The 27,468-nt window shown below is 36.9% G+C and overlaps 1 protein-coding gene across 3 annotated transcripts in view; it reads left to right on the top strand.

The window, feature by feature from the left end:
* Positions 1–19,386, top strand: part of STK39 (serine/threonine kinase 39) — a 79,951-nt gene extending 60,565 nt beyond the window's left edge. For all 3 annotated transcript variants that reach the window (XM_027733703.2, XM_039387961.1, XM_027733704.2), the window contains 4 exons: positions 756–808; positions 2,669–2,737; positions 13,825–13,889; positions 17,893–19,386. In XM_027733703.2, the coding sequence (XP_027589504.1) occupies positions 756–808; positions 2,669–2,737; positions 13,825–13,889; positions 17,893–17,967 (262 nt within the window). In that variant the 3' untranslated portion in view covers positions 17,968–19,386. The remainder of the gene's footprint in view (positions 1–755; positions 809–2,668; positions 2,738–13,824; positions 13,890–17,892) is intronic.
* Positions 19,387–27,468: the final 8,082 nt, after the last annotated feature.

Raw genomic sequence — 27,468 nt, 5'->3', positions numbered from 1 at the left:
AGAAATTATTAACTAAGACTGAAGCTGGAAACATGCAAGGAATGGAGATTTGGGACAGGGTATGAGGCTGTAAAGGAATTCTTTAACATTGATAATAAGTAGCTTCAGACTGTTTCACACACTGAACTGGTTAAAACACTCTTAGTGGCAAACAGGAAAGCAGAAAACCATTGGCTTTAACACTGTGCTGCTTGTTTTATGTGTAGGTAGAACCTCACTGTTGAGGCAGTGGTGGTCAGTGAAAGAATTTACTCATTTTAAAATAGTTTTATAAACACTCTGCATCAAGACCACTTTTCAGCATTTAACATTTGCTGGATACTTTGTCTCTTAAATTAAAGTCTTAGTATACATATGATCTAAGGTTGGGAATGTTAAGTCCAAGTGACTTAACATTCTGTTGTTCTTACAGGAAAAGGTACATATGACTCGGACTATATTGAGCTATTAGAGTCAATATGGCAGAGTGTCTTTTGAGGATGAAAAGGAAAATATTAATCAGAGGACTTTGTTTTATCCTTTAAACTGCCAAAGGAATTTTCAGCTTAAGTATATTTTTTTATTACTTTTCCCAAAATACCGCCATAAAAATACAATGGAGTCTCTCCAGTCTGCGTGCTTTGGGAGAGCAGTGTTTTCAAGGAAATACACACTACAAAAGCATGGTTGTCAATACCAGAGGTATTCTTTGGGTATAGGAGCTGGATAGTTCTGTTCTTCATTACATTTTAATGTAATAACTGACTGTTTTTCAGGAACTCCAGGAAAGAACTTAATGACATACGGTTTGAGTTTACTCCAGGCAGAGGTAAGGCTCCTGCAATTGAATTATTCTCTTACTGCTTAAAAAGGTATTTTGGAAATTGATTGCTGCTTGTGGTTAATACAGACTGCTTCTCTGGAATGTTTCCTACTGTGCAGAGCTTTATATGGAACCTCACTTGAGTAAGAATTGCAGATGTATCTAAATTCTACTGGCAAGGTTGCATAATATATATATTAGAAGGCTTGATTTGCAGTATCCTTTTACCAATTTCATGTCTTATTGAAATGATCTATGTGGTATATAAGATTGCACATAGCAATATTTACAGCTTTTGAATTTCCATTTTCACACTTGGAAGACATCATAGGAAATGGAATATAGTAGCCATAAAAGCGTATGTGGTGATGGTGGTAATGTTTAAGTTTCCTTCCCTTTTGTAATAAAAGAAAGTCTTTTAATGAGTATAAAGTTCACAGCATTTTTCAGATGCTGTCTTCAACAGAAAGTTCAGCTGTATCTCTAGCTTTGTTATTATCACCAGAAAGAAATTCTGATATTGAAACTTTAAATTCTGCTGTGCGCTTGTAGAACTGTTTAGGCTTTCTAGTTCTAAGAGTTTTAAGAACTTCTACAGTTACCTTTGTTTGAAGAAAACCAAGTATTACTAGGATAAAATGCATAGTAGGCTAATATGTTGAGTAAGAAGGTATCATCCTTGTTAAATTACAACCCTTTGAACTATGAACACGTTTCATATTCCTCAGAAGTATTCACTGTATTTAGAATAGCCTTCAAAGAGTTTTCACCTAAAAATGAATCCAGATTGGAAGAGGTCTCTTTTCTGGTAAATCCCAGTATCTATCATGTGCAGTAGTTCTGTGCATGGATATATTCTGTGTTCTCTACCTGCCTTTCTCATTGATTTTTGGCAACGAGTAATAACGAAAGAGACCAGTTACTTAATTGGGCAGAGAGTGTCTTGGTTTGTGAAAAGAATTACTTGGGAAGCAGTTACATAAGCCGTTTGAGAATTCTTACTTGGTTGAACAGTAAGAGGGTATACCAGGACTGTTCCTAGTCAGTCACTGAGGCAGCCAGAAGGTTGCTGTGGTTCTCATCTCCAGAAACTGCAGCTAGCTCAGCTATGTTGATTTTCACCTGTGTGTGTTTCTTGAGGAAATGATGCAACTACGTGTAACTGCCTCAAAGCATGGGCTCCATACAGATGTTTGGTGTTGGGGACACATTACAGTTGAGATTTAGCTGGAATTTAGCTTGTTCCTACTGTTTCTGCCTCCTTCCCTTTAAGCTTCCTAAAGTCTTTATCCAGGAACAAGTACTAGTGACAGGGGCTTAGGAATTAACCCACTCAGGTACAGGATTTAATAGAAAATCATCCAAAGCTTTGAATGTCCTGAGTCATAATACTTAAAAGCTATTTTAAACCTAAAGCTCAAAATAATAACTGTTCAACTGTGCCTCACTGGTAACAAACAAGAAAGGCTACTCAGCATATCTCTGTCTAGATATGCAGAACAGTGGAGGGGATGAAGAAAACAATGAAAACCACTCTAAAGCATTGTTTATTTTCTTGGTTGTGAAGATACTGAACTTGTAAAATGTGTAGAGTATGTAGTTAGATAATAAAGGAAAAATGCTAGTGGCCAGGGGAGGTCTGTAGGGAGTTTGCAATGAATCAAATCATCAGCTCATGCAATTTGCTGTGCAGAGGCTGATAAGATAATTATCTTTTTTCCTCCTAATTAAAGATAATTTTGAATTCAAGCCTGCCTCCATGGGTGTTTTGGAACTAGAATATATTTTTGTTAAATTGCATTGGATGACTGATACTTTTTGTTGTTTTTGTGGCTCTCATACCTATTCATTTCACCTTTTGCACAGACACAGCAGATGGCGTTTCCCAGGAGCTGTTCTCTGCAGGCCTGGTTGATGGCCATGATGTAGTTATAGGTAAATTACATTTTTGTTTTGCTATTACGCTCTTGTGACAAGTTTATGTTAAATGGATGTGAAAAAATGTTTTCTCTGATGCTTGGTTTTCACAAAATCCTTTTTTGTCCTAATTTTGCTTTTATGTATGCATAGTTCAGTCAAAAAGACAATTTTGATACCAGTCCAAGGATTGCTTTTGGAAGTCAGAACTCTTCAGTGGTTTGAGAGGGATGATATAATATAGTTCTCCTGAAGGATTATTTACAGTTTAATGATTGATCATTTTTGTGATAACTTCATTTTTTGGTTTAAAAATAAGATGTTTTTCAGTAGGATTTTGCAAAGTGTGCTTTGGCAGCTCTGAAATTAGTAAGCAATCTGTTTGGGTTCATAGAAATAGAAGCAGGACAGAGTTCAGGACCTATGGAAATTGCACTTAGAGATATTTTTTCTGTGGTAAACAAAAAGGTAATCGGAAATGTTTTCTGGCTGCTGAGAAGAAAGATAGTTCTCTCTTTTTCTGTTCTGTGCTTCAGTAATTTTTTAAGTTTGTTTTTTTTTTACTTGAAATTCAGTGCGTTGCAGAGATGATTAATTTGGAAGTGCTTATTTCCCTGCACCTCTTTCCTTTCTTCTAGTTGCTCAAGACTGGTAGATGTACAGTTGCCAATATCAGAGGGGGGCTAGTATATGCTAAATGTGAGAGTAATAATTGGAAGAATAGAGGCAAGTCAATTTTTGTGTTGCAGTCAAAGAAGTTCATATCAGTTGGTTAAGAGATCCTTAACCAAACTCCTAAGTGGTATGAAGAGTGTTTTTCAACTCCGTAATGTAACAGTGATATATAGTTCCCAATTAATCACAGCATTAAAGCATTTGAAATTGAAACAGCTCTCTTACAGCATCACATCTGCTGAAGGTACTTTCATACTAAAATGGAACCATGATAAAGCAAGAAGTCCAGTTTATTAGTACGTTGTTCTTAACAACATCTTAGTTTATAGTGACACTGATAATCCAGTTCCTAGAGAAGCCACAGTATTACACGGTAAATATCCTTTTGCTTTCCTTGGTTTTGCTCTGCCTTTGCTTATTCCTGGTTTTATTTTGTCTTGTTAGATTAATCGTCTTTGAAACTGAATAAAGTGATGGCTTTTGTTCAACTAATTCCAACTCACTGTAATCAGAAAATGGGATAGAGCTGCATGAGTACCAAATATACTGCATTTATTTATGTGCTCAAAGAGCACTGTATTCTAAGGCATTTTGTAGAAAGTTTTGTGCCTTCAACAAGTGCACTTAACTCAGTATTTCCAGCAAGATACGCAAATGTATTACAGGTGGAAGAGTATCTCTAACTCCTCAGGGTTTAACTAAGGACTTAAATATTTCAACACATCTGGCTCATTTAGAGCTAATGCACTGAATGGTGACTCATAATGACTAGACTGCCAGGAGTTCCGGAGGCTTGAGGGACATCCGCAGGTAATGAAGTTTTGCATCAATTGCACCTAAGTTATTTTAGCTATATCTGTTGTATGAAAAAGGTGCAATTGAGAAAGTGTATTGTGTGAAACTAGCAGGTTTCACAAAAGTCCCCACCCTGCAGAATTTTTGGTGTGGTGGAAACTTAGAGGTACAAGGTGGAAAAAAAAACTGTGTTAGGTGAATAATCACCGCTGCTGTGGTTGTGGCAGAACTATAAATACATGATATAAGAAATTCTCCAAGTGTGCAAATTATTCTTCATGCATGCGTATATGTATCATAGTGCATGTACTTGTCTTATAGCCATGATAAAGTAAATAATAATTTTGAGTTACTTTAAAGAAAAAAAAAAGAAAAAAGTAGAATTGGCAATTGCCTTCAAACAAAGCTCCTTTTTTCAGCATGCAGTCCACCAGTTCCTACTTAATTATGTAAATGAGGAATAAATCTCTGTGGTTACTAGTGGGATTAGTTTGAGTTTTGCCTGATAGAGAAGTGATAAACTCTTGGGCCTAGAGTGTGTTCTCTGCCCTCGTGGATCTGAATCATAGTTTTGAGGACTTTCCTTTCTGGTTACGATGGAAAAAATCCCACAACTGTAAATTTGAATCAGAAATTGCAAAAGCAGCAATGTAAGGAATGTTCCTATTTTTAATAGTAATTTAGTTGCTGTTATTTATTTCCTTGGCATTCACTTCTCTGCCAGTGGTTAGTATGTCAAAATAAGGATTTATTGAGATTCTACAAATTAGAGATATTCTATTTCAGAACCTAACTTCAGCACATCGGGGAGGCTTTTCCAAATATATTTTTCCTTGTTTCAAGTTTCAGATAAAAGGTATTGAAGTAGCCTGGCTGCTATTTCATCTTCTTAATAGTTTTGTCAGAACAATATCTATAATTCATCGCTGAATTTGGGACAGGAGGACTTGTGAAGATCTGATGGGGAGAAAAGACTACCAAGTAATAATACGCATAGCAGAATGTGACCAGCCTTATTTCTGCACAGACCTGTATTTCAAATCTAGTCCAGTGTGATGGAGATATTTGTTAGAGCTGTCTTCAGCATCTTGACGACTATCAAACTGTTGTTAAAACCTGTGTCTGAAAGCCAGCACTTGCTTTCTACATTCAGTCACAGGCAAATGATTTTTTTCAACCTTGTACTCTGACTCATTCTTTTGTATAGAGAATTTATGAGCACAATTCACTGTAATATCTCAGGCTCATTAAATATCCCTACTAGCAGTGATTGGCAGCAGGTCTAAATTTTATTTTAAATGTTCATTTGAGACTAGACTGAGGTTCAGAATGCTCAGGATCATCAAAATGAAGGGGAAATTATGAAATCTGTATATACTCATCCCACATCTTCCTGGATAGTCTTCCCCATTAGAATCAAGGTCTGAAATAGCTAAGCATTTAGGTATCCAAATATATTCCACTTACCTTTTTATAAACATTGTTTATAAACCTTGTTTTAAACATGCAGTGGTTTGCCTAAGTGTTCTTCTCACCTTCTGGGGGAAAAACTCAATTTGAAATACCAACCACCTATTTTTTTATAAATTTCTGGGAAAAGGTATAATTTGCCAGTTATATTAATATTTTAATTAATCAGTAAAACCAGTTACCACAATTTCAGTCTTTTTCCTTTTTTTTCCTCGATGACTGTAGAATGTAAAACACTACCTTGGGATCAGATATCCATACTAAGTAATTGAGAATTTAGTAGTTTAATAATGTGTTATTGGAATTGAAATAGATAGATTTCTAGCACTAACTTATTTCACTTTCTTTTTTGATACAGTGTTCCTGTTTAGTAAAAATATACTGCTTCTGTTGGGTGGGAATTTTCCCATCAGCTAGCTAAAGAAAAGTTAAATCTTGCGTATTATTTTATCATGGGTTACTAATACCCCATGTTAAAGAATCTTAATGTGAAGACATTTGAGGTCTATTATTATTCCATAAACTCGTAGTATTTTTTTTTTTCAATTTGAGCAAGGGTAATTATTTATGGTAATTATCTACGGTCAGTAGATGTCAATCAGGAATATATGACCCTGATGTCTCTTCCATGCCTTTGAGTAACCTAGTGGAACTGGTTAGTTATTAAAGCTTTGGTCCCAACCACCCCTCCTGGGGTTTTTTGGTTGGTTGGTTGGTTTTGTTTTTGGTGTTTTTTTTGTTTTGGTTTGGTTTTTTGTTTGTTTTTGTTTTTGTTTGTTTGTTTGTTTGTTTTTGTTTTTTCCTTTTGGAAAAAGATAGCCTGATACCAAAAAGCTAGTTAGTGTCCTTGATGTCTAAAAAGACATGAACTAGGCTAAACCTTGGTTGTCTGTATAGAACAATGAATTAATAACCAAGGGAAATCAGCATAGATTTTGGTACTCTTTAGGGATAGCACAGCATGCACCTACGAGTATTCTGTGCATAATTTGAAGCATTGTTTGCCACTTTCCATTACTATTGCGGTATGTTGGGCCATCCTTTGGGAGATGAGGATGGTTTTACTTGGTACTGTTCTTCCTCATGCCCTGTATTTTACACAGGCATGGAACTGCACACATTGCTGGGTTTACCGTGTTCACGCTACTGGGGCTCAGAACTCCTATGAACTACAGGGTACTAGTGGTTTTAATAATTGTTTTAAGCTGTGGAAACTGCACTGTGAAATTGTAGTCAATTCACTACATCAATTCACTAGGATGCTCTAGGAGACCATTTTCAGTCTTTCTTTCTGTTCCTTTCAAAATACAACTGCTTTGGCCTTCTGTTGTCCTGTAGCTGCCCTCTTTAAGCTGTGTTTTCTGATTGTAAGGCTGCAAATCAAGCTGTTGGATATTATTATAGTATCAAATGTTGAAATGGAGATATTTTCCACTGTCTTTTATCTATATCTACTGATTCAGCAATGTACTTGGAGAATTTAGACAAATTTGTGAGCCTTTGCTAAATTCCTAATGACAGCCTCTTCATAAATAATACATTTCTAAGTGTTTTTAATGTTTCTGCCTTATCTTGTCCAGTATCTTCCTCAGAAGAGAAGCCAGGCTTGCTGTTGATCTTTCTATTTTCTTTTATTTCTTTCTTATAAGACTCATGTCTAGGTCCTTGCAGTTGTCTGTCAATAAACACTTGTTACTTAGCTGCCACAGATTTCCAAGTGCCTTAATATTTCCCTTGCTACTGTTCTCAAGGAACATAAACAAAAGGGATTTTATGACTAGCATCCTGAATGGGTGAACTAGTCAAATCACACTACACTTAAATGACGTTTTTGATCTCTCTTTGAAAAGCCCTTAATGTTTCAGGCAGATAATTTGTGAGCTATTAGATGGTAATAAGACAGACAGAGATCTTGGAGGAATTGGTACCAAGTGCTCTAAAGGCTGATGGGTTTGATTTTTTGCATAGTATACTATAGTATATATAACCCCATGCTAGCTATGTTTTAAAACTTAGTTTTGATTTTGTTCTGAACTTGCAAATGCACAAAAACCAGTGTGTAGTATGAAATATAAATGAACGTGTAGATTGCAATGAACCTCTTGCAATATGTGAAACTACCTCAAGAGTGTGCATAATAAATTCAGCCCTTTGGAGGAAAAACCTAACAGTGGCTGAATTTTCAGGAGAGATAATTCCACTGAAAAGTATTCCCTGCCACTCAGGCATCCTGCTTCCTAAGACCCATACAGGAGAACACAGCATTAATCCTCAAACCAGCAGACTCCCAGGGCAGATAATTATGGTGAGCTCGGTGTTTCAGATGAAAATGGTAAAATAACTGCCTACAGTTGAGGAAGAGGTAATGTTTGAAACAATCAACAGGGAAACCAATAAATCTGTGGAGCTTTGAGCCTGGTTTCTCTAACAGCCATTCCGCTGATGAAGTAGGGAGCAGCTGAACATGGCTATTTTTTATAGACTGAGTTTTGGACTATACTTTTCTTTTAACTTATTCAAAATATTTTTCATTGTCTCAGAGCTTACAATTTTTCTCTTTTTTTGGTGACAGTAATTTTCTGCCTGAATAATGTTTTCCTTTCTTCATATCTGAATTTCAGGATTACAATATGCAATAGCTTTGCAAACTGTTGAACCTAAGCATACTTTCAGAGGTTGCCCATTCATTCTTTGCAAAATAGAAAAGCAGATGAATCATTATTCTTTTGAGAGCACCCCAGAAATATCATCTCAAGCTTTAGATCGTGCTTGTGTCTGTTTATGCCAGATGGCTCCGGCTCAGTTGGCTGTTTGGGCATTGTACTGGAAATAGTTTAACTGTACTTCATATAGCTTTATTTACTCTCTCATTAATTTTAACTTTTCCAGAAGTTTTCCCTCTTCAGAAGCCATTAGGGTTAGGTTTCATGCCGTGTTATGAATTTTTAAGTAACTGGAGAGAGCTCTGTCACATTACAGGAGCAAAACAGATATTTGAGACTGCCTGAAGTATAGTTATTCTCTTATATTTATTTGTGATCTTGAAGGTGGCGTTTTTTGTTCTGTTACCTCAACTTATACTGATCACTTGTTTAAAAAATATAACTTATGTGGTTGAGCAAAATTGTCATATAGCAGAGTGGTTTGTATTGTATATATATTAGAGACTCTAGTTAGGTGGGGCTTTTTGTTTATTACATCTGCAATTAGCAGCCCCTAGTGTATATTTATGTGCTGGGTTTGACCTTTTAGCCTGTTGCACCTTCTGCAAGTGCAGATATTTATTTTGTTAGAATGGCACAACCATTTGTCACTGAGCAAAACCTGCAGAAGAGCCTTGTGGTATATAAGTTGATTAGATGTCCTTCAGAAACCTTCTGAAGAAACCAGAACAGCACCTCATTTATTGTTGTAAACAACAAAAAACCTCTTGTGGTAACTGCTGCTAATGTTTGAAGAGAGCTTTTGCTCCAAAGCATGAAGTATACTCTATTTACTTGAGGTTACAGCTGGCAAAGATTTTTCCATCACCACTTAATTTTTTCCTGTAGTTCTCTTGTTCATGTTTCTTCCTCTGACTTTTATAGGAGCATGGCCATAACATATTGAGAAAAGACTCTGCAAAATACAGTTTAGTGTAGTATATTCAGGTCTTGTAAAATAGTGAATTCCCAACAGGATTTTAATTATCAATTAGTGCTGCTTGCAGGCAGACAAATCTATGAATTTCTCAAGTACAACATCCAAGGCATGACTTCAGAGTACTTCAAAGAAAAATGGCTTTGTCAATAGAAACTGCAGTATACTTAACTTAGAGATAAGGTATAAAGTAGGCTCAGAGACATGTATTTTACAATGCTCTCCACTTTTCCAAATAATTTAAGTATCAGTGGAGAGAATAATTTATGGCTCTCAAGAAAGTCCTAATGTGAAACTCCTTTTCACTTTAGGAGAGCAGTACGGTATTGAATTGACTTTCTTCACCAACTTGCAATACAAGAATTGTTGGGAGTGCAGGGCAGGGAGATGTGGTGAAAATAGAATGGTTATATTCCTCTCTAGTGTTTACAGATGGATTGGGTTCCTCTGCATTTAGAAACTTTAGTCTCATTTGTTGTATTTAAGCCAAATTAGAACTTTGTACGCAAACTGTACAAAGAGGGTTAGTGAGTCTCAACCTAGTGAATCATTTTCCTTGATGAAAGGAGCTGGGGGAGATTTTCATCAGTAAAACCTAATAGCAGTTCCACTTAAAAATAATTGTTTTTCTTACTTGCCTGATGTGACCAGTAATTCTGAATAGTGCTGAACAGTAGCAGAAACTGCTTGTGAGAGCATTGTTTAGTTGTGAGGGTATGCCTGTCATGAATTTTTTAGTGTCTTTCAGGGTACTTTGCATACTTAGTGGTCCAAACTGTGTGTTTAGTAACAGTCCTGAATTTTTAGAAGTATATTCATAGGAGTGGTAAGCCAGTTATATTTAATGCAAATGATAGCTCAATTTAATTGCATTTAAAGTAGGATGAGTATTTAAATGTAGAGTATGTTGTTGTATTTAGAGTTTTGAGCATGTCTTTAATGTAGTTAAGGTGGGATTCCCAAACCTTCTGGAAAAATAATTGGAAGGGACTGCAGGCTGGTGTTTGGGAAGGACTTTCACCTGCTTGGGTGGCTTCTCCTGACAGTGCTCCAGGCTCTATTTCCAAAGGAAATTAACTAAACTAGAGATGCCATGGACACCTCAGTTCATGGGTTAGTGCTCTTTTTCTTAGCTGAGCCCAGATCTTCAATGTTTTAGGTGCAGAGAGACACATCCAATGCTTTGTACTTACTGAGGTCCTGCTGAGTCCTTACTGAGAACCTTTGGCTTGCACTAAGGTGAGAAAAGTCATGATTGTTTCATCCCTAAAGAAAATGAACCATATTTTAAATAGTTTGCTAAAATATAGAGTCAGGTATCCCAATTCAGACAGTTGCCTCTGATTGTTGCCCTTGTGGTCTAAATAAGGACAAGACCCAGCAAAACAAAAGCAAGGAGTTAGAAAAATGAAAAAGATACCAACAGGACAGTACCGTTTTTCTAGGTAATTATGTGCAAATATTTGACTCTTAATGGATGATAATTACGTGTGCTTTCAGACATTGCAGAAAGAGTAGGCTTTTGGGGGGATTCACATTCACGGGCTTTGACTGACTGTGATTAATGACAATATTTTGGCAAAATTATTTCTATTGCCATTCCGTAAAGACCAGAAAATGTAAAACACAGTACCAAAGTCACAGGTGAAATCCTAGTTTTACTTGAAAATGCTGAATATGTATGATTAAAATTTAAGAGTTCTCTCTGTAGGAAACTGCAGGTGTGACTATTTTTAATGTAAACTTGTATTCTGTTATGGACTCTTTATAGGTCTGCTTTTGTATTTTCAGTCATAGCCTGAAAACATCTGGCATTACTCGCTTAAATCCTCCTAATCTTCTGTTTGATTACACATGTTCCACTCTAGTTATGGTCCGTCAGAAAAGCAAAAATAAAGCATATTTCATATGTAAAAGTTTTTGACTTGTGTTCATATTAAAAGTAAATAAAGGGAATAAATGAAATTATTCCCTTCAGCCTTTTACTAAGCACTGTTCTCAGAAAAGCAGTTTTTTTGAAGAATGATAACCATCTAAAAATATGACTTCTATTTACATATATTGCAGGTTTATATTTTTCTATTTTTATTTGGATTTTTTTAATCTCTTCCCTGGTAAAAAATCAGCAGGAAGGGTTAGGGTTTTTTAAGACTTTGATACTACTTGTGAAGTCCTTGGTGCTGCTTTCCACTGTATGATAGTTCATTAAACACCTGGTTGTCACGGGATGCTGTTTGCAAGTGCAGTAAATAACAACTTTACCAGTAACTGTCTAAGGGCAGCTGGAAATTTCTGCACTCTGAGGAAATAGTCCAGCGTGCTGACTTGCAACTGTATGACATGAAATGAAAGGCTGCCCCTCCTGAAGACACACGTGTACTTGAAGCTCAGATTTTTGTTACATTTTATTTAGGTGAAGTTAGAAATCTTTGGATTTAGGACCCAGCTCCCATCTGGTTTTGTAACATCTCATGTTTTACAGAACTTGGATAAGCCAGAGCTGCTTTTGAGTGCATGATCCTATTTTATAGATTTTTAAGACATAAAAAATTGAAGCTATTCTATCCTGGCTTCAGGAGCTGTGAGGCTGAATGTTCCTTTTTGTCTGCATATGGGGTTCTACGTATTAATTGTAATGAAAGGCATTTTCTATATTTGCATGTGTTTTATCAGGTAGGAAGTGCTGCACTAAAATTGACTTACAGATTGTAGAAGTGAATTGTGTGATTAAAATTAAAACTGTTTGTAATGGCAAGAATAAAGAATATTATGAATAATCATGGCTGGGCTTCACGAATGAAGATTCAGGAAAGGTCTCTATGAAGCTTAAAAAATGGAAATACTTTCTATTGTAGTGCCTGTAGCTGAGTTCATTTAACTGTGAAGGGTAATTTTTTTTTCTTTTTAAAAAATGCTCTCTACAAGATATACCTTATGCTTGCTTTTAAATCTTGTTTTTCATTTCAAACACACTTTCGTCTCTGGTTAAATTTATGACAGGTGTATAAACAGTCCTTAGCGCCATTTTAACTGTATAAAGAAAATGAGACCCCCAAAAATGGATTTACATTTAACAGTGTTAGATTGGCCTAATTGTTTGCTTCTCTAAATTCTCTTGCTAAATGCTGTACTTCCCCTGTGAGGCCAGTTTCTGTTATTACACAGTGAATCGTGTATGATCAGGCATGGTAGGAGTGAAAATGCTGCCATCACAATGTTAGAAGATGGTTCCTCTATCAGGTAGGAACCTGAGTTTATAGCAGTAGGATATTGAACATGCAAATGTTTACTGTGTATCTTCCACCACATGAAGTATGTGGAAAGGGTTATTTATGGACAGCATCTAGTTTCTTGCTTCTCTGCTTTATGGTACTTAGCTATTCTGTGTACTGAGAAATGGCTGCTACTTAACACCTGTTTATTTCCTCTTTATAATCTTGTTAAAACAGCTCTACCAGGTGTGAAGTCTTTATCTCATGTTCATGTCCTGTTGATGGCATCTTCTGCTCATAAGTCAGTCTTGAACAAAGGCACTTAATGATTCAGTCTGAGTTCGGGATCTATATAATGCGCAGAGCTGGGGAGCAAATTTAGTAAACATACAAAGCTGAAAACAGCCAATTTTTTTTTTTGGTCAAGGTAAATGGTAGCAATATTGTTAAAAAATACCAATTAAAAATGTAACTTAGATGTTTTGATAAAAAAAGAGTTTATTATTTTCCAACCTCCTCCGCTGTTTTCATAGAGTGTATTATTTCCTTCCTGCTACTTCTGTTACAGCATAGAGCTTCCTTTTTTGGACACTTGGGCTCTGTTCATCTAAGTAAACTGTCTATTGCTGTTACTTCACAAATCTTGATCGTGTTTGCTAAGGGAGTAGTTTTGTATCACTCTTGTATTTTAACTCTTTTTAGTTTTTTTTGCTAGTGAGCTGTAACACACCACCAAGAGTCTGTGTGGGTGCTCATGTCAGCCCAAAATGGGACAGAACCACATGCATATGAGCACAGCCTTCAGATAGAAACTTGTGCTGATGGTGGTCCTGGCTGTAGCAGAAACATGATACAAATCATGCCAGCCATCAACTTAACCTTCACTGTGTGATTCTCTCATTTTCCTTGCACTTGCATTTGTGTGATTGTTAATTGTTTATGGAATAGACTACACTGAAAATAAGTAGTTTTTTTTTCTGTCATTTGGTTTGCAGGCAGATTTTTTCCTTGAATCACTTCTCATAGGCACGAAGTGTCAAAGTGATTGAAAAGAAAGGAGGTAGAATTTAAGGCGGCCCAACTGCCCTCTGACTTTGAAACAACAGCTAGAGAGTGATTAAATGATTGAAGTAGTAATTTACAGACATGTCATGGCTAGGCTTCGCGAACGAAGATTTGGGAGGCTCTATCCACATTTGCTACAGTACAGACATGTATGCGTGTAGAATTAAGTGGAAGATTCGATATGAGGCTTGATGGCACATTGAATGCAATTTTCTATAAATCATTTTTTTTCCATACTTTATTTTACAGTTGCTGCTAACTTACAGAAAATAGTAGATGATCCAAAGGCCTTGAAAACATTGACTTTTAAGTTGGTAAGTAACAGCATGAAGGGAAGAAACAAACTAATTATCACAGAATCAACTTTGTGTGAATATTATCTTATTTACAGCTATTTTGTTGAATAAATGTGTTGACAGATGACTGAAATTGCCATGTATGAGTGAAAAAGCTTAAACCCTGTTTTGACAGGAGGGCTCCATAACTGTGCATGGGGAAGGAGGTTCAGTCACGTGAGTTCTGAGGAAGTCTGAGGTTTAGGTGAGAAACTGCAGGAAGAAAACCTATGAGAAGAATTTCAGAAACAAGTAAAGCAGAGAAAACTGTAGTTCCTAGGTTAACACTCCTTCAGCCCCACTCACTTAGCTCTGCCCCAACTGAAATGTCCTCTGCTAATGGACATTTTGTTCCAACCCCATTTTTTCTAACACCTGCCACCATTTTTCTTGCATGCAGGTCACCCTCTTCACTTGCTTCTCCTTAGTTGTTCTTCTCAACCTTCTTTCAGTTGACCATCCACACCTGCAAGTTTATCTTGCTCCCAGTGTATTTCATTACTTTTTCTCCTTTGCTTTCTATCTTCTGTATGTACATCATCAGATACTGGGTTTGGGTCTGGGGCTCTCTTCTGTGCTGCATTTTGTGCCCTGGACCATGGGTCCTAACTTTGGTTGATTTTGATGGTATCATGATAGATCTAATTTAATATTAATAAATTTACATTGCAAAAACTTAAGTCAGAATTGATGTGCTCTGTTTTTATTTCTTGCTAAAATTAAGTTGAAAAATTTATATACTTGAAATTATTGAATTATTGGCTGTGGAAATACCAAGCTCTTACCAATTACCTTTCAGCACCTTTTGCTGAGAGTGACTCATCACATATGAAAAACTAGAATGAATATCTGTTAGATAAGCTTTGTTTATAAAAGCAGCTACTTTAGATGGGTTGTAGAGAGTCATTTTTAGACCTAGCTGATGATAATGTATTAATTCAGGATTGTTGTTCCAGTGTCATTCCTGAAATACAAAGTCGAATAGTTTTAGCTGACTCATTTGGACTCTTCTACAGTCCAGTAAAATCTCCAGAACTGACATGTTTCTTGTGAGAAGGGATTGGGTGGGGGAATAAAGACATGTAACTCACATTATTTTGTTTCTGTGCCCTTTGCTATAAATACAGTGTAACGGCTGATGCTTCCCTTTTTGCAGCTGATCTGTGCTCTTGCTGCCTAAACATCTGAATTGGCTTTATTGTGTAATCAATGGCTTCTCAGTAAGAGCACTTAGATAGATAGATACTCCTGAGGCTCTACAGAAGTCTGAGTTTCTTTTTCACACACTTAAAATAGAAATGAGAAATTCCAAAACGTAATATCCCATAGTATTCAGGTTATATATGCTGAAAACAAATCCTCTTGAAAATTTAGGTTCGGGTATTTCTGCGTTTCAGTTGGATTTATTCCTGGGGTGCAGTCAATGTCACATGGTATGTGAATGCTGCTATCATCCTTATCCTTACCTTAATCAGAATTAATAGACAATGCAAACTCAATGTCTCTGTCCCTTCTGAAGGTAAGTTGCATTGGCTAGATAACAACTCCTGAGGTTATTTTTTTACCTAAGTTTCTTCCTGATACTTTTGCTCTAGGTTTCCTGCATTAGGTCCCTACTTCACGGGAAAAGAACATAACCACGAGAAATATACTAATTTATTATTATTATTGGATTACTTTAATGTATGTTCCATTTCTACCTGTTTCTGTATTGCGTAGTGAAGTTGCTAAATTAATTGTGGCCTAGGAGAACTGTGTCATATCTTTGTATGCCCTCCTGGGTCTTTGCTACCTCTTAGCAAGATCTCACTGAATTTGAGAGCATTTGTATACAACTTGATTAAAATAATTTTGTTGGTAAATATTTAATGGGGATTCAAGGTCTAAATGTAGGTAATCCTATATTCATTCAGAGAATTCAGCTGAAAAGTACTCCTTAGTCTAGGATTAGTTACTTCTATTTGTGGACAAAGAATCTCATTAGTATCTCATTGCTTACAGATTGCTTTTGCTGATATTTTGCTGGTATAGAGTATTTCTATTCAAATGGCAAGCATTTCATCTTTTGGGGGAAAAAAAGAAACAATTTATGTCTTAACTACTTTTGTCTTTAATTATTACCAAAATGGTAAAGAAAATTTTTAAAGTGAGGTGCCTCAATGGCAGGGGTTGGATTCTCCCTCTTGCGTATTTTTGAAACAGCATATTTTTGATCTTAAAATGACATTATTCTGCAGAAGGTATATATAGTATTAAATCTCCCTTAGTTGTCTTGGCTAACACAGAATTAAGGCTTCCCTGCAGGATCCACCTGTCCACGCTTTGGGAAGGAGGCTGCTTTAATACACATGTAATCGTGGCAACACTCAAGGAAACACAGAATTATTGCACAGCATAATTTGCATTTCATATAAGGATTTTTTTTTCTGAAAAAGGGTGGGAAAAAATACTAATGAAGGAGTGCATTCAGTCACTACTGAATACTTTCATGTTGCAGTTTGTGTATAGTAGTTGTACTTACACTAAGCACAAAATCTAAGCTGATAAATTCCAGGTGCATTAAATAGATATAAAATGGTATTCATTGACAAGGAAGGCATTTAAAAATCTATATGCATCTAGATATGTTACTTACATGGCTTTGAGAAGATTGACAGCTAGCTAGAGTGTAGAATGATGTAGTAGTGTTAGCTCTTTTTAGCATTTCAAGTGCAAATCTGCATTTATTTAGTAAATTCCCAATTCAAGAACCATTCAAATATCTTAATACTAACCAATGGTGATGATCTCAGATCTTTAACTTGCTGCTTCAGTGAAATAACAGCTGTGAAATACTATCTGAAGAGAGAACTTCTGTTCTCTGTGTCTGCTCAAAGTAAATTTTAAAGAGTAGCCTGATGTAATGCTTCCACAAGTGGCAACACAGTTTAAGTTTGGTCATGAAAATTGAGTGGATTGTGTCACTTGGCGCACCTTGTATGCACAGTCTGAGAGCTCTTTACCATATACTGCATGAGCACGAACCACATCTATTAAAGGGTTCAACTGCTACTCGTGCATGAAAGGATCAAGAGAGTTTTTATAGGGTGAATCAATTGTTCTGTTGAGGATTTTTCGGGATATGCAAAAGAATCTGAAGGCATCTGTCATAGCTAACTTAGAACTACACACTTTTAATCCAATTGTATTATTGTTTTATCTACCACACAGATAAAAATGCATGAAAAACTTTATTTAAAATGTAGTTACTTCTGTCCTACAGAAAAAAATTTTGTATTTAAAAATGAAAATATAAAAATATTTTGCCTCCAGCATATTTTTTTTTAAAGCAGACCTAAAGTAACAGTTCAGTCCTGAGCAAGGTGGGTTTATATCCTTACCATTATATGTGAAAAAAGAACTGATCACTTGTGCCAGTTTGTAAAGCCAGTTTGTGACAGGCTTTTCTGAGGAATCTCAACTATACAGTTTCAAGTACTAGACTGTACTGCTAGAAGGGAGCTGTCCTTTTGCAAATATTAGTATTTACTCTTCGTAGACTGCTTCAGTTTCTTGTTTGAAAATTTAGTTGGTTGGTATTCCAAACCGACTTGCTGGCTGGACTCATGAGACATTTGCTGTGTATAGCACAGTGGTAAAAAGTGGATTCTATACATGTGTATTAATTGCTGTTCATGAGTAAAAATAGCATACTCACATGAAAAATTTGGCTCCAGTTGGGAAACTTTAATGTAAAGAACTTGGGTATTTCAGAGTTCATTTTCCAGTATTTTTTTTCCATAATCTTTAATATTGATTACAATGGTTTGCTAAAATTAAGGATGCAATTGGCTGGTGTTGACAGAGGCTACATCAAGCAGTCTGAAAACTTTTATTCAACCAAGCTGTTTGCTGAGTAGGCTATATGGGGAAAATTTATATCCTGGCTGTCAGATCCTCTGTTGTAGTGTGATATACTAAACATTTCTGTTTGTACTTGCAGGCCTCTGGCTGTGATGGCACTGAGATTCCCGATGAAGTGAAACTGATTGGTTTTGCTCAGTTAAGCGTCAGCTGATGTCTGTCCCTTGACCCCAAGCCGAATTTTGAGATTGCGAAGAGGCCAGCTTAGATGCAAAGGAAAATTAATGCACCACACACTGAGTTCTGCTTCATTATCTAGCAATTCACAAAGTCAGAACAAGCAAAGCCCACAGCTACACTGCTGCTGTTAACATTCAAAATGCTCCTAAATGTCTCTTAGCAGTTGATTTGGATTCCCCCTAGGTGACAAGCTTGTGGAAGTACACTCAGGTGGTTATATTTATTGGTTACAAAAGGAATTTTCTATCAAGCTTACTTCTTTCATAAACTTTGAGTGATACTATTCTACCTGTACTTGTGGTTGATAATACTGCCTCTGTTCTGTTCTATTTAGAAATTAACATACATATGAAAGTTTAGAATTATTAGCCAAACTTGAATTCTAGTTTTAAAAATGACTGTGAATTTTATTTTTCATATATTTATGCATTACAACACTAGTAATAAGAAAATGATTTGACTTGATTATGTACTATTTGCAGTTAATCTCCCACTATTTAAAAAAGTTTCAGGTATGTCTTTGAAGTATTTGGTAACTTCTAGGGGTTTTTTGAAATTAATTGATTCGGCATTAGCAAACTTTTGTTGGTTGTGTGTCAAAAAACCAGTCCACAAACTGATTGTCAAGGGAGTGGGAGGTGCCTTGCAGATATTAATGTTTTAAGAATGTGCCTGAGGCTGCTTATATAAATAATCTCCATTTTCTAAGTACCGTACATATGGTACAACATATATAAATATATATATAGTTATCTGAGCAAGGAGGGGATATACAGTAGCAAAGATGTTAGAGTATTTTGACTATGCTTTATTGGGGAGTCTATGAGCTAGAGCTATTTTGAACTGTTGTTGTTAAGGTAGAATGCGTACTGTGTCCATCTCTGACCTGACTTACCCTTAATGACAGAAACCGGTTTCATACAGGTGATAAAAACTTGAAGAATGGAACTGAAGCTTTATTTCAAGTTCTGTAGAATACCAAGGTGGAGTGAAAATAATAGGGCTTTGTGCAATGATCAAGTAAAACTCTGTTACAAAGAAAACACGACCCAAGTAGTCTTCTGCTTAACCTGTGACATAGATGTTATGGAGCTAGTGAACCTTAGAAGGAATTCCAAATTTGGAGACATGTTTCTCAGAGGTTACAATTTAAACTACTTCCTAGCTAATCCTAGATAAGCGGCAGCTCTGTAATGTACTGAAAATGGCAAATATATATTATTAAGAAAAGTTATTTATAATGCCTTGTTATAATCGTTGAGGTGTTCTAGAACCATTTGCATACGACTCAATGTAATCCCATCCCATCCTACTGTTTACATGATGATTACTCCAAGATGACTGCAAAGGTTCAAAAAATAAAGTAAAAATAAAGGTGTATTGCGCAAACTGATTTGTGTTTCGAATTTCCATGTTCTGTGTGCATCTCAGTGGCACAGAGGTGCTGCAGGGCCGTGTTACAAATGGCTGCTGCCCTTACTTTGTTTACAAGCAGCACCTGAGAAGGAGGAGAGAAGGAATTGCTACCTGCTCTCCACTGCTTTGCAGAAGCCATTTTTAAGACTCCCAAGGTGTTTGTACTTAACTCCCAAGGTGTTTGTACTTAAAGAAATAATTTGTGTTTCTGGCCCTGTGTGCCTGTGGGGTGCTGGTTGGTGTGAGAAGAGACAGGGACGGCCCGGGGTAGGGCAGGTGGTCCCAGCTGAGGCGTGTTTGGGCTGATGAGGCCCCTGGGGGTGATTGGTGCCCTCAGAGCCCTTGGTGGGTGAACTCCAGCCCAGGGCTTTTGGGGTTTTGTCAGCCCTGGAGCAGCCGAACAACAGCGGTAAGTGAGCCTTTCCCCTGTGACGTGGGCACTGTGGCCAGCCTTGGCCCCAGGGTGTCTTTGCGGGTGTGGTGGGCAGGGGACCGGCCCCAGCTGCCTGTGACAGTGCGGGGACGGTGCTGCCCCCGGGGAGCTCGGCTGTGCTGGGTGGGAACGCATCGTGTCCGGGCTGGTGATGGCTCACCTTTGTGTTGGAGTATGGAGCAAACTGAAAAGGTACCTTAAACGTGCGTCTATCAGTGACACAGTTGATAACCTGCAACACTGCGACGGGGTGGTTGCTGAGCAGAACCGGGAGGAGTTAAATGCTGAGCATTGCAATTGGTTTATTTTTGTTACATATGTTAGTGTAGACTTCTCTAAACATTGCACCTCTATTGATTAATCCATCTGCAAAGTAGTTAGCTGGTTACATTTGTTTTCCAGAGGAAAAAAAAAATAAAATGTTCAGGGAAGCTTGTTGTTTCCACAGATCAAAAAAAAGAAGTGGGAATATATATTTTGATGAAAATCATGTTCCACTCACTATACTCTTCCCCAGAGGCTGGGGAAGAGGTGTTGGGGTATGAATAGCAACTGTCAAAAGTGCTCATCTGCTGTGGTGGTTAGGGCTGCAGGAGGTATCTAAATAAAGAATGTAATGCTTTAATTGTGGCAATCAGCAGTATTGTGCCAAGATAAAGTGGTAACAGTTGTTGCTCACTTGTGGTCTGATATAGAAACATGGTGATGCTTCACTGGGCTTCCTGGATTCAGTGAGACAGCAAATTCGTGCAGCAGTGTTATTTATCTCATCTGTGTTGGTTTCTTAATATTTTTTTTGTTGCTGCCAAGATATTGTGAATAAATACAAAGTGAGCAGAATTAGTTTTTGAAAAAGTAGAAAGAAAGAAAAGGTAGTTAAAGCCTTAGTGTCCATTAAAATTAGTTTATAAGTAGTTTATTCTCTCGGTACATACAGGTGGAAAAAAAAGGTGAAAATATATGGTACATTGCACTAGAAAGCTGTGCAAGCAATGAAATAAATATCAAATGTAATAGGAATTTGCTTCCTGAATGCTGTATTTGCATCTTTTGTTAAATAATAAGTGAAAAGAGAAAATCAGTAGCTATTCATTTGTTCATGTTTACATGAAAAGCATTTAGGAGGTGGGTAAAGTTCTCATGTGTATGTCATGACTCATCCCAAAGCAGTTGTGATGCTTCTGTTAGAAAGGTGTTGCCGGCTGCAGCACCTGTCTGTGTTTGAAGGAAGAGGTCTCTAATTAATGAGGTGAAGCTGTAACAAGTGAGCTACCATCTAGTTGTCTCTAAGGCCAAGAAAATAGGACTTAATTAGATGCTGCTAAAAATATAATCATCTCTGGTGATTATATGCCAGTGCTTGCAGCTGGGCACTTGCAGGCTCTGTGGGCTGATTAATGTCAGTGTCCATGGAGCCAGCCATGCCAGTGGGCTCTGCTTCACTTTGCTGAAAGTAGCTCTGTGGGCTGAGATGAAAGTCAATTGATGAAACACAGTTCTGTATTTATTATTTTAAAGTGTTAGAAAGGATGAATATAAATGTAGAATTTAGATCACTACAAAACTAGGCCTGGAGTGTAAAGGAGTGGGAGAGGAGGGACATTTCCAGCATTTTATCTCCTGGGACTCCAGTGTGGGCTTTAGGTCAGAAAAGCTGCCTCCCATGCTGGCAACATATGCTTTTCATGCCAAGAGAACAAGAGCACATCTCTCTTTCTTCTGACGAGTGCTGACCTCAGATATTCGCACCAACAATACAGTTTTGCATTCAAACTGAAATTCAGCTAGCTAGTTGGGATAAGTATTCTTGCTTTCTAGAATATTATCTTATGTACCATCACAATTTCCTCTATCAACTTCCCTGCCCCAGAGCATATTTCTGCTTTGTGCATGGAAGTGGAAGGGGGAAAAGGGAAATAAGTCAGGAAACATAATTTAATTTTTTTCTCTCCGTGTTCTCCCCTGAGATAGAGATGTGTATCTCTTCACCCAGCTTGGTCCAATTTCACATCTCCAATTTTGGGGCTTCCAGAATGGTCTGATAAAATTTGGTTGTGGGATATCTGTTCAGAATGTTTTAAAACACTGTTATTTCTCTGAGAAGGAAATGCTGTGTGCAGCTTGTCAATGGTGTACCTTTCTCTCATGCTTTTCTTCAATCAGAGATTTGTTTTCCTTTTCATCACCTACCTCTGCATAATGATGTTGGATGGTGAGATTGGCCTGCGCCTGAAATCAATTAGCTGTGATGAGGAATGTGACACACACCTAAAACACTGCTAATTGAGTGCATTGAAAATGCTGATTTCTGTTTAGCAGGAGCAGAGGATGTTGCCGCCTGCTCCCCCCTCATCCCCCATATTTTATCAAAACTGCAAAAAAAAAAAAGACCTTGTTGATAATGAATAGCAGTTGGTCTATTTTTCCTCTGAATCAATTGTGATATAACTTTATTCAGTCAATTGCTGGTTTTTTTCACTGCATCAAGTGGGCAGCCTTTCCACCCTCTTGCAATGTACTCATGCATGTGCACACACAAAGAATACTAATTACTTTAAAATAAGATGGAAAAGTAGCAGGAGCCCATATCTTCAAGTTTCCTGTCCATGAGCTCTGCTAATGAGCAGCTAGATTTACTCAAACGATGAAAACTCCAACAAAGTTTTATTATACAGACGTCCAGCTGATGAAACATCTAGACATATTAGTTGAGTATTGTGACATTTTAGGTTTTTATTTCGCCTCAATGACTAAGAGTAACATTGCAGTGCACATAAAAATGTGTTTTTATAGCTGCTTTATGATTGTTAGATTGATGCTCATCAAGCTGCTTGCATAGTTGTTGTTATCTGAGATGTTGAATCAAACTCAGGAGTTGTGAAGTTGTCTACTGCTAATAACGTTCAGAATATGGAAAATAGTGGATCAATGAGCAAATACAGGGATTTGGAAGAGTGTGTAGTAAGGAGAAATGTAATTTTCACTGCATAAACCAATAGGGAGGCAATCTTGTTCTTCTTGGGACATTAATATTTTGCCATCTAATTTTCAAATGTGAACTTGAAAAGCTATGCTTGTTTATTGTCTCAGTAGAGTGTAGAAGATCACTTATGCAATTGGATGCATTTATGTAGACGAACAGCCATAAGAAGTAGAATTGGAATAGATGGGAAATACATGCCTTTCTTTTCTTATTTTTTCCCATAGGTACATGTTTTAAGAATTAGTGAAAACCAGATATCTTTCAAATATAGAGCTTTTTTATTTATTTATTCTTATGGAAAAAACCCAAATGGTTACATATTTTTTTTTCATCCACATAAAAATTCAGATTCATTAACAAAAGATACTGCTCTTGCATAGGAGTACTGGGTTCTTTAGATTTACTTTGAGCAAGAGGCTTTTCTAGTTTTGTCATGTTTTCTCTGCTTCAGCAGACCCCATCGATCTAGCTTTCTTTCCTTTGAGGAGAGTTGAGGTATAACATCTCAAAATGTAAAGGAATTTAAGGTTATTTGGTAATGCAACTGTCCCTTCACATGAAAAGCAGTGTGTGTAGCTGCCATCAACAGGCATTCTAAAAAATGAAGCAGAAGAAGCAGTGAGGGTCCAGTGATTTTGAGTAGGTGGACTCTGTGCTACTCATGTCATATAAAACTAAGTAAATAAATAGGCAAAAAGATTTTATCTCCCAGTAGTAAAATTTCTCTGTTCTGGAAGATGCAGTGTGTAGTGCTAAACTGCCTCTTTAAGGGAGAGGCCTGCATTTCTGCCCGCATCTCTGTTTTTGAAAGCTTGGAATTGGTTTTAGGAAACATTCTGGTATTGGGGGGGGGGTGGGGGAACCCACCAAAAAAATGTAAATAATTTGTAATGTAAAGGGCAAGGAAGGTTTTTGAAGGCTGTTACCTTAACCTGTAAGTTTGCTAAAAGCTTGCTTGTTTCCTTCTGGCAAAATAATATCTTTTGCCAATGCCCTGCATTGTGCCAATGCTCTATTATTGACCCAGAAAGAACTAAATACTATATTAAAGAACAAAGTATAAAATCAAATGGTCAGCAAACACGACCTTGTCCAGATCAAGGGAGGTGTGGATGTCAATCCTTCCTCTTCTCCCAAGCTTGCTTGTGTTTTAATCAGTCCTGCTTCCTGCTGCCCACCACTCTGTTCCTAGGCTGCCTGGTGGGAGGAGGCTCCTGTGCAATGGTGCAGCAGCACATCCCACCTCGCTGAGGCTGCTCATCACCCTCGCAGTGAGCACCGGGCTGGGGCCTTTGGCCCTGAACATGCCCAGGCAAGAGGTGAGCAGTGCTCCATTATGATATAAAAAGTACCTTCTTAAAGGTAAACTTGCTATGTCTTTTTTTGCAGGACTTTGTACTTACACCAAGAGCTATATTTTATGGTTTTCTAGGTTGTGTCAGTTGCAGACTTTTTTTAGCATAAGCTGAAAGCTGCAGCTTTATGATAGTGCAAGATGTGCAATTTGAGAAATTAAAAATGCCTAACCATTTTTTTCAGCTCTGTAGAAAGGTTTTTGTGACGTTAAGTCTTTACATTGAGGAAAAGTGCAATAGATATCTGATTGAGGTTGTTAAACCTGGAACTATTCCCAGCATCTCATAGAACCAACTGAGAATCCTATTGAATTCAGGACCTTTTTTTCTCTCTTTTTGTTTTTTTTCCCCCTCCTTGTTAGAGCACTTCTGATTAAAACAAACTTTAACTTCACTGGAGCATTCACTCTATATTATGAAAACTAGGAAGAGGGTGGAGAAATCCACCTTAAATTAGAACAGAGAATCCAGAGGGAAGGACCATTACTGAAATCGCTGCCCCATGACTTAATAATACTTCACAATAGCTTCAGCGGGACTAAAATTTCACTCCCAATCTGTGTTGATTATGAGCTCCTCAGTTTACTCCTGGGGCTATAAAATGGAAAAGGATCCAATCATGATTAAAGAGTAGGTGTGATTTGAATGGAAGGTGATTACTAAAATCTCCCTGAAGTCTTCCACCCTGCTTGTGCTGCAAGCTTTTCCTATTTATAATAGCATAGCAGAGCTATCCAAGCAGAAAATGACACCAGAGAGAAAGAGTTTTCTGATTGTTTCTGATTAGGTTCAATGCTAACCTTGTAAATCTGGCTGTCAGATGGGGCACTGCCAAGTCAACCATAAGCATGATGCTTCACAGAAGATGGAAAGGGTGAGGAAAGTCCTGCATTTATGTGTTGCTTGATATTTTCTTTTTTTTCTTCTTTTTCACCAGAAGAATTTTTGAAAAGATAAATCTAGAGTCTTGGTGGAGAGCTACTGAGCTACAGTTTAGTGTTATATAAATTACTCATTTAAAACTGCTTTGTGTTCATGGATTTTTGTGTATGTATTTATGTGTGTGAATTTATAAGGCCAAGAAAGGTTTGAATCTTTGAGGTCTGTGCTATTTGAAGGTAGTGTAGTGTGGATTAGTCTGTGGAAATCAAAGCAGCGCTCTGTTTAGGTGAATGAGTGTTACTTTCCCCCTTTTTTATCATCTTTGTATTCTATTGTCAGCATACTCAAGCTTTTTCATAGCCAAAGTTTTTAGTTTTTGATACAATAATTGCAGATAAAGTCTTAAAGTTAAGCTATATATATTTAAATCCAAAGATGACTAGGGCTATTACATTTGCATATGCCCTATAAATTGTTTTAGGCAACATAAATGTTTATGCTAAAAATAACTGTACTGAAGTAAATTTAATATTCCTCTCCTAGTATAAACCTAAAAGGCCTAAAAATACCAATCGGGAGAGTACTCCAGTGACCTTGTGACAAATCAAATTTAAACTGAAGACAGCTGTTGGATGCAAAAAATTACAACAAAGTGAATTAAACATTCTGTTTCAGTCCAGGAGAGTAAATAGATTTATTTTCCAGTTTAGGGTACGTTTTCAGTGTTATGGTTTTACTTGCTGTGAAATTGGCATCCTGAAAAGATTTGGTACCATTTTGGTTTAGTGAGGGTTATACTCTGACATACTGGAACATGCAAATAATATGTTCTCAAATTCATTAGAGGCAAAATGTGTTCTTTAGCCTCAGATAAATTGTGACTGGTTAATAATTGCAAAAGGCCTGTTTTGTTGCATGTGGCAGGTATCCACGGGGCTACCACTTATCAAGTACACCTTCTTATGTATTTATTTATGCTAATTGCTGCTAAGGCAATGCACAGAAAAAATTATTCCATAATATTTTGTAACAATTAGGCAGGTGAAGCTAAGTTATTGGTGTATTTCATTTGCATTTATATTAGCAGCTTCTTTCTATTTTGGATATTCTTTCAAATTAGCATGGAAAAAGTTTTTCCAGGAAAAAGAAAATTAGGTAAGTTTTAGTAATTTTGCCTATTGGTGACATCTGTTGAAAATATCTCATGGTTTATTGTTAAAATACGTCTATGCTGTAATTTAAATTTGATACAATGAACATGTACTTTTGGCTTAAATGCACTGTTAGAACCGAATTTGTTGGAAAGCATGTTAGAATGAGTTGTAGCAAGAGGACAGAGTGCACATTACTACTCTTGAAAATGCTGCTTTTCATCATGTGTGGGTCCTGATACAATTAGAAGTGCAGTTTCAAAAACGTGCACTTTATGAACTGTTAAGATAAATCTGTTGCCAGTTGTCTGATGTGTTCTAGGCAGCTGCAAATCCCATAGATGATGTTGCCTCACCCATTGTGAATTATTGCTTGAAGCAAATAAGTGTCTTTACAGCAAACTCTAAATGTGGCATTACAGCTAACTGAGAATAAACATGTGGATCAGAGGCAGTGGGGGACATGAAATTCCACGACATGTTTCTTTTTCCAAAGCTTTGTTATCTGATATAGGCTTCAGAGAAATAAGTATTTTGTCATCTGTAGTTTATCACTTCCACTAAAATTTCTGTAGCTTCCAAGTTTGTTGTGTCTTGTATGTAAGGCTCCTTTGTTCCTTCTCCTGCCCAGAGTTTCTTCACCTGTGGCCAGTGATGATGTTTTCACTTCCTTTTGTAGAATGGTTTGAGTTGGAAGGGACCTTTAAATGGTCATCTAGTCCAACCCCCCTGCAATGAGCAAGGACATAGAATCATAGAATAGTTTGGATTGTAAGGGGTCTTTAAAGGTCTTCTAATCCAACATTCAGTCTTTGATTAGATCAGGTTTTCTTGCTCTCAAACAATAGCATGATTAGTAAAAGTAAAACCTGGGAAAAGGCAGTGCTGTTTTCTCTAATCTCTCCTCGTGAGCTGTCACCCATCGTCACAGTACATGTTAAGGAACAACAAAATGTTTCTCATTTTGTTTCTGTATTTCATGTCCATGTTGAGAGCAAGCGTGTGCATGCAGATACAATTTTCCAGATGCATTTTTTCTTTTTTTAATTTAAAATGTTTGTATTATATTACATTACATTAAGCTTGGGGTTTTTTATTATTTAAACAAAATGCAGCTTTACAGAAATTGTGATGCATAAAACAATAATAGTGTTAGGTGCTATTGAAATGAAGGGCATAGAAAGAAGAGAATGAAATGATTGATGATCAGAGCTGGAAAGGGAAAACACGGTCAGGTGATAGTATTAACCTGGAC

This window comes from Pipra filicauda, unplaced genomic scaffold (genome assembly GCF_003945595.2).
Source record: "Pipra filicauda isolate LSUMZ 115617 unplaced genomic scaffold, ASM394559v2 scaffold5_size6683894_pilon, whole genome shotgun sequence".
In the NCBI taxonomy this organism is placed as follows: domain Eukaryota; kingdom Metazoa; phylum Chordata; class Aves; order Passeriformes; family Pipridae; genus Pipra; species Pipra filicauda.
The sequence above is the reverse complement of the archived record's forward strand: the minus strand, read 5'-3'. Positions and strand labels throughout refer to the sequence as shown.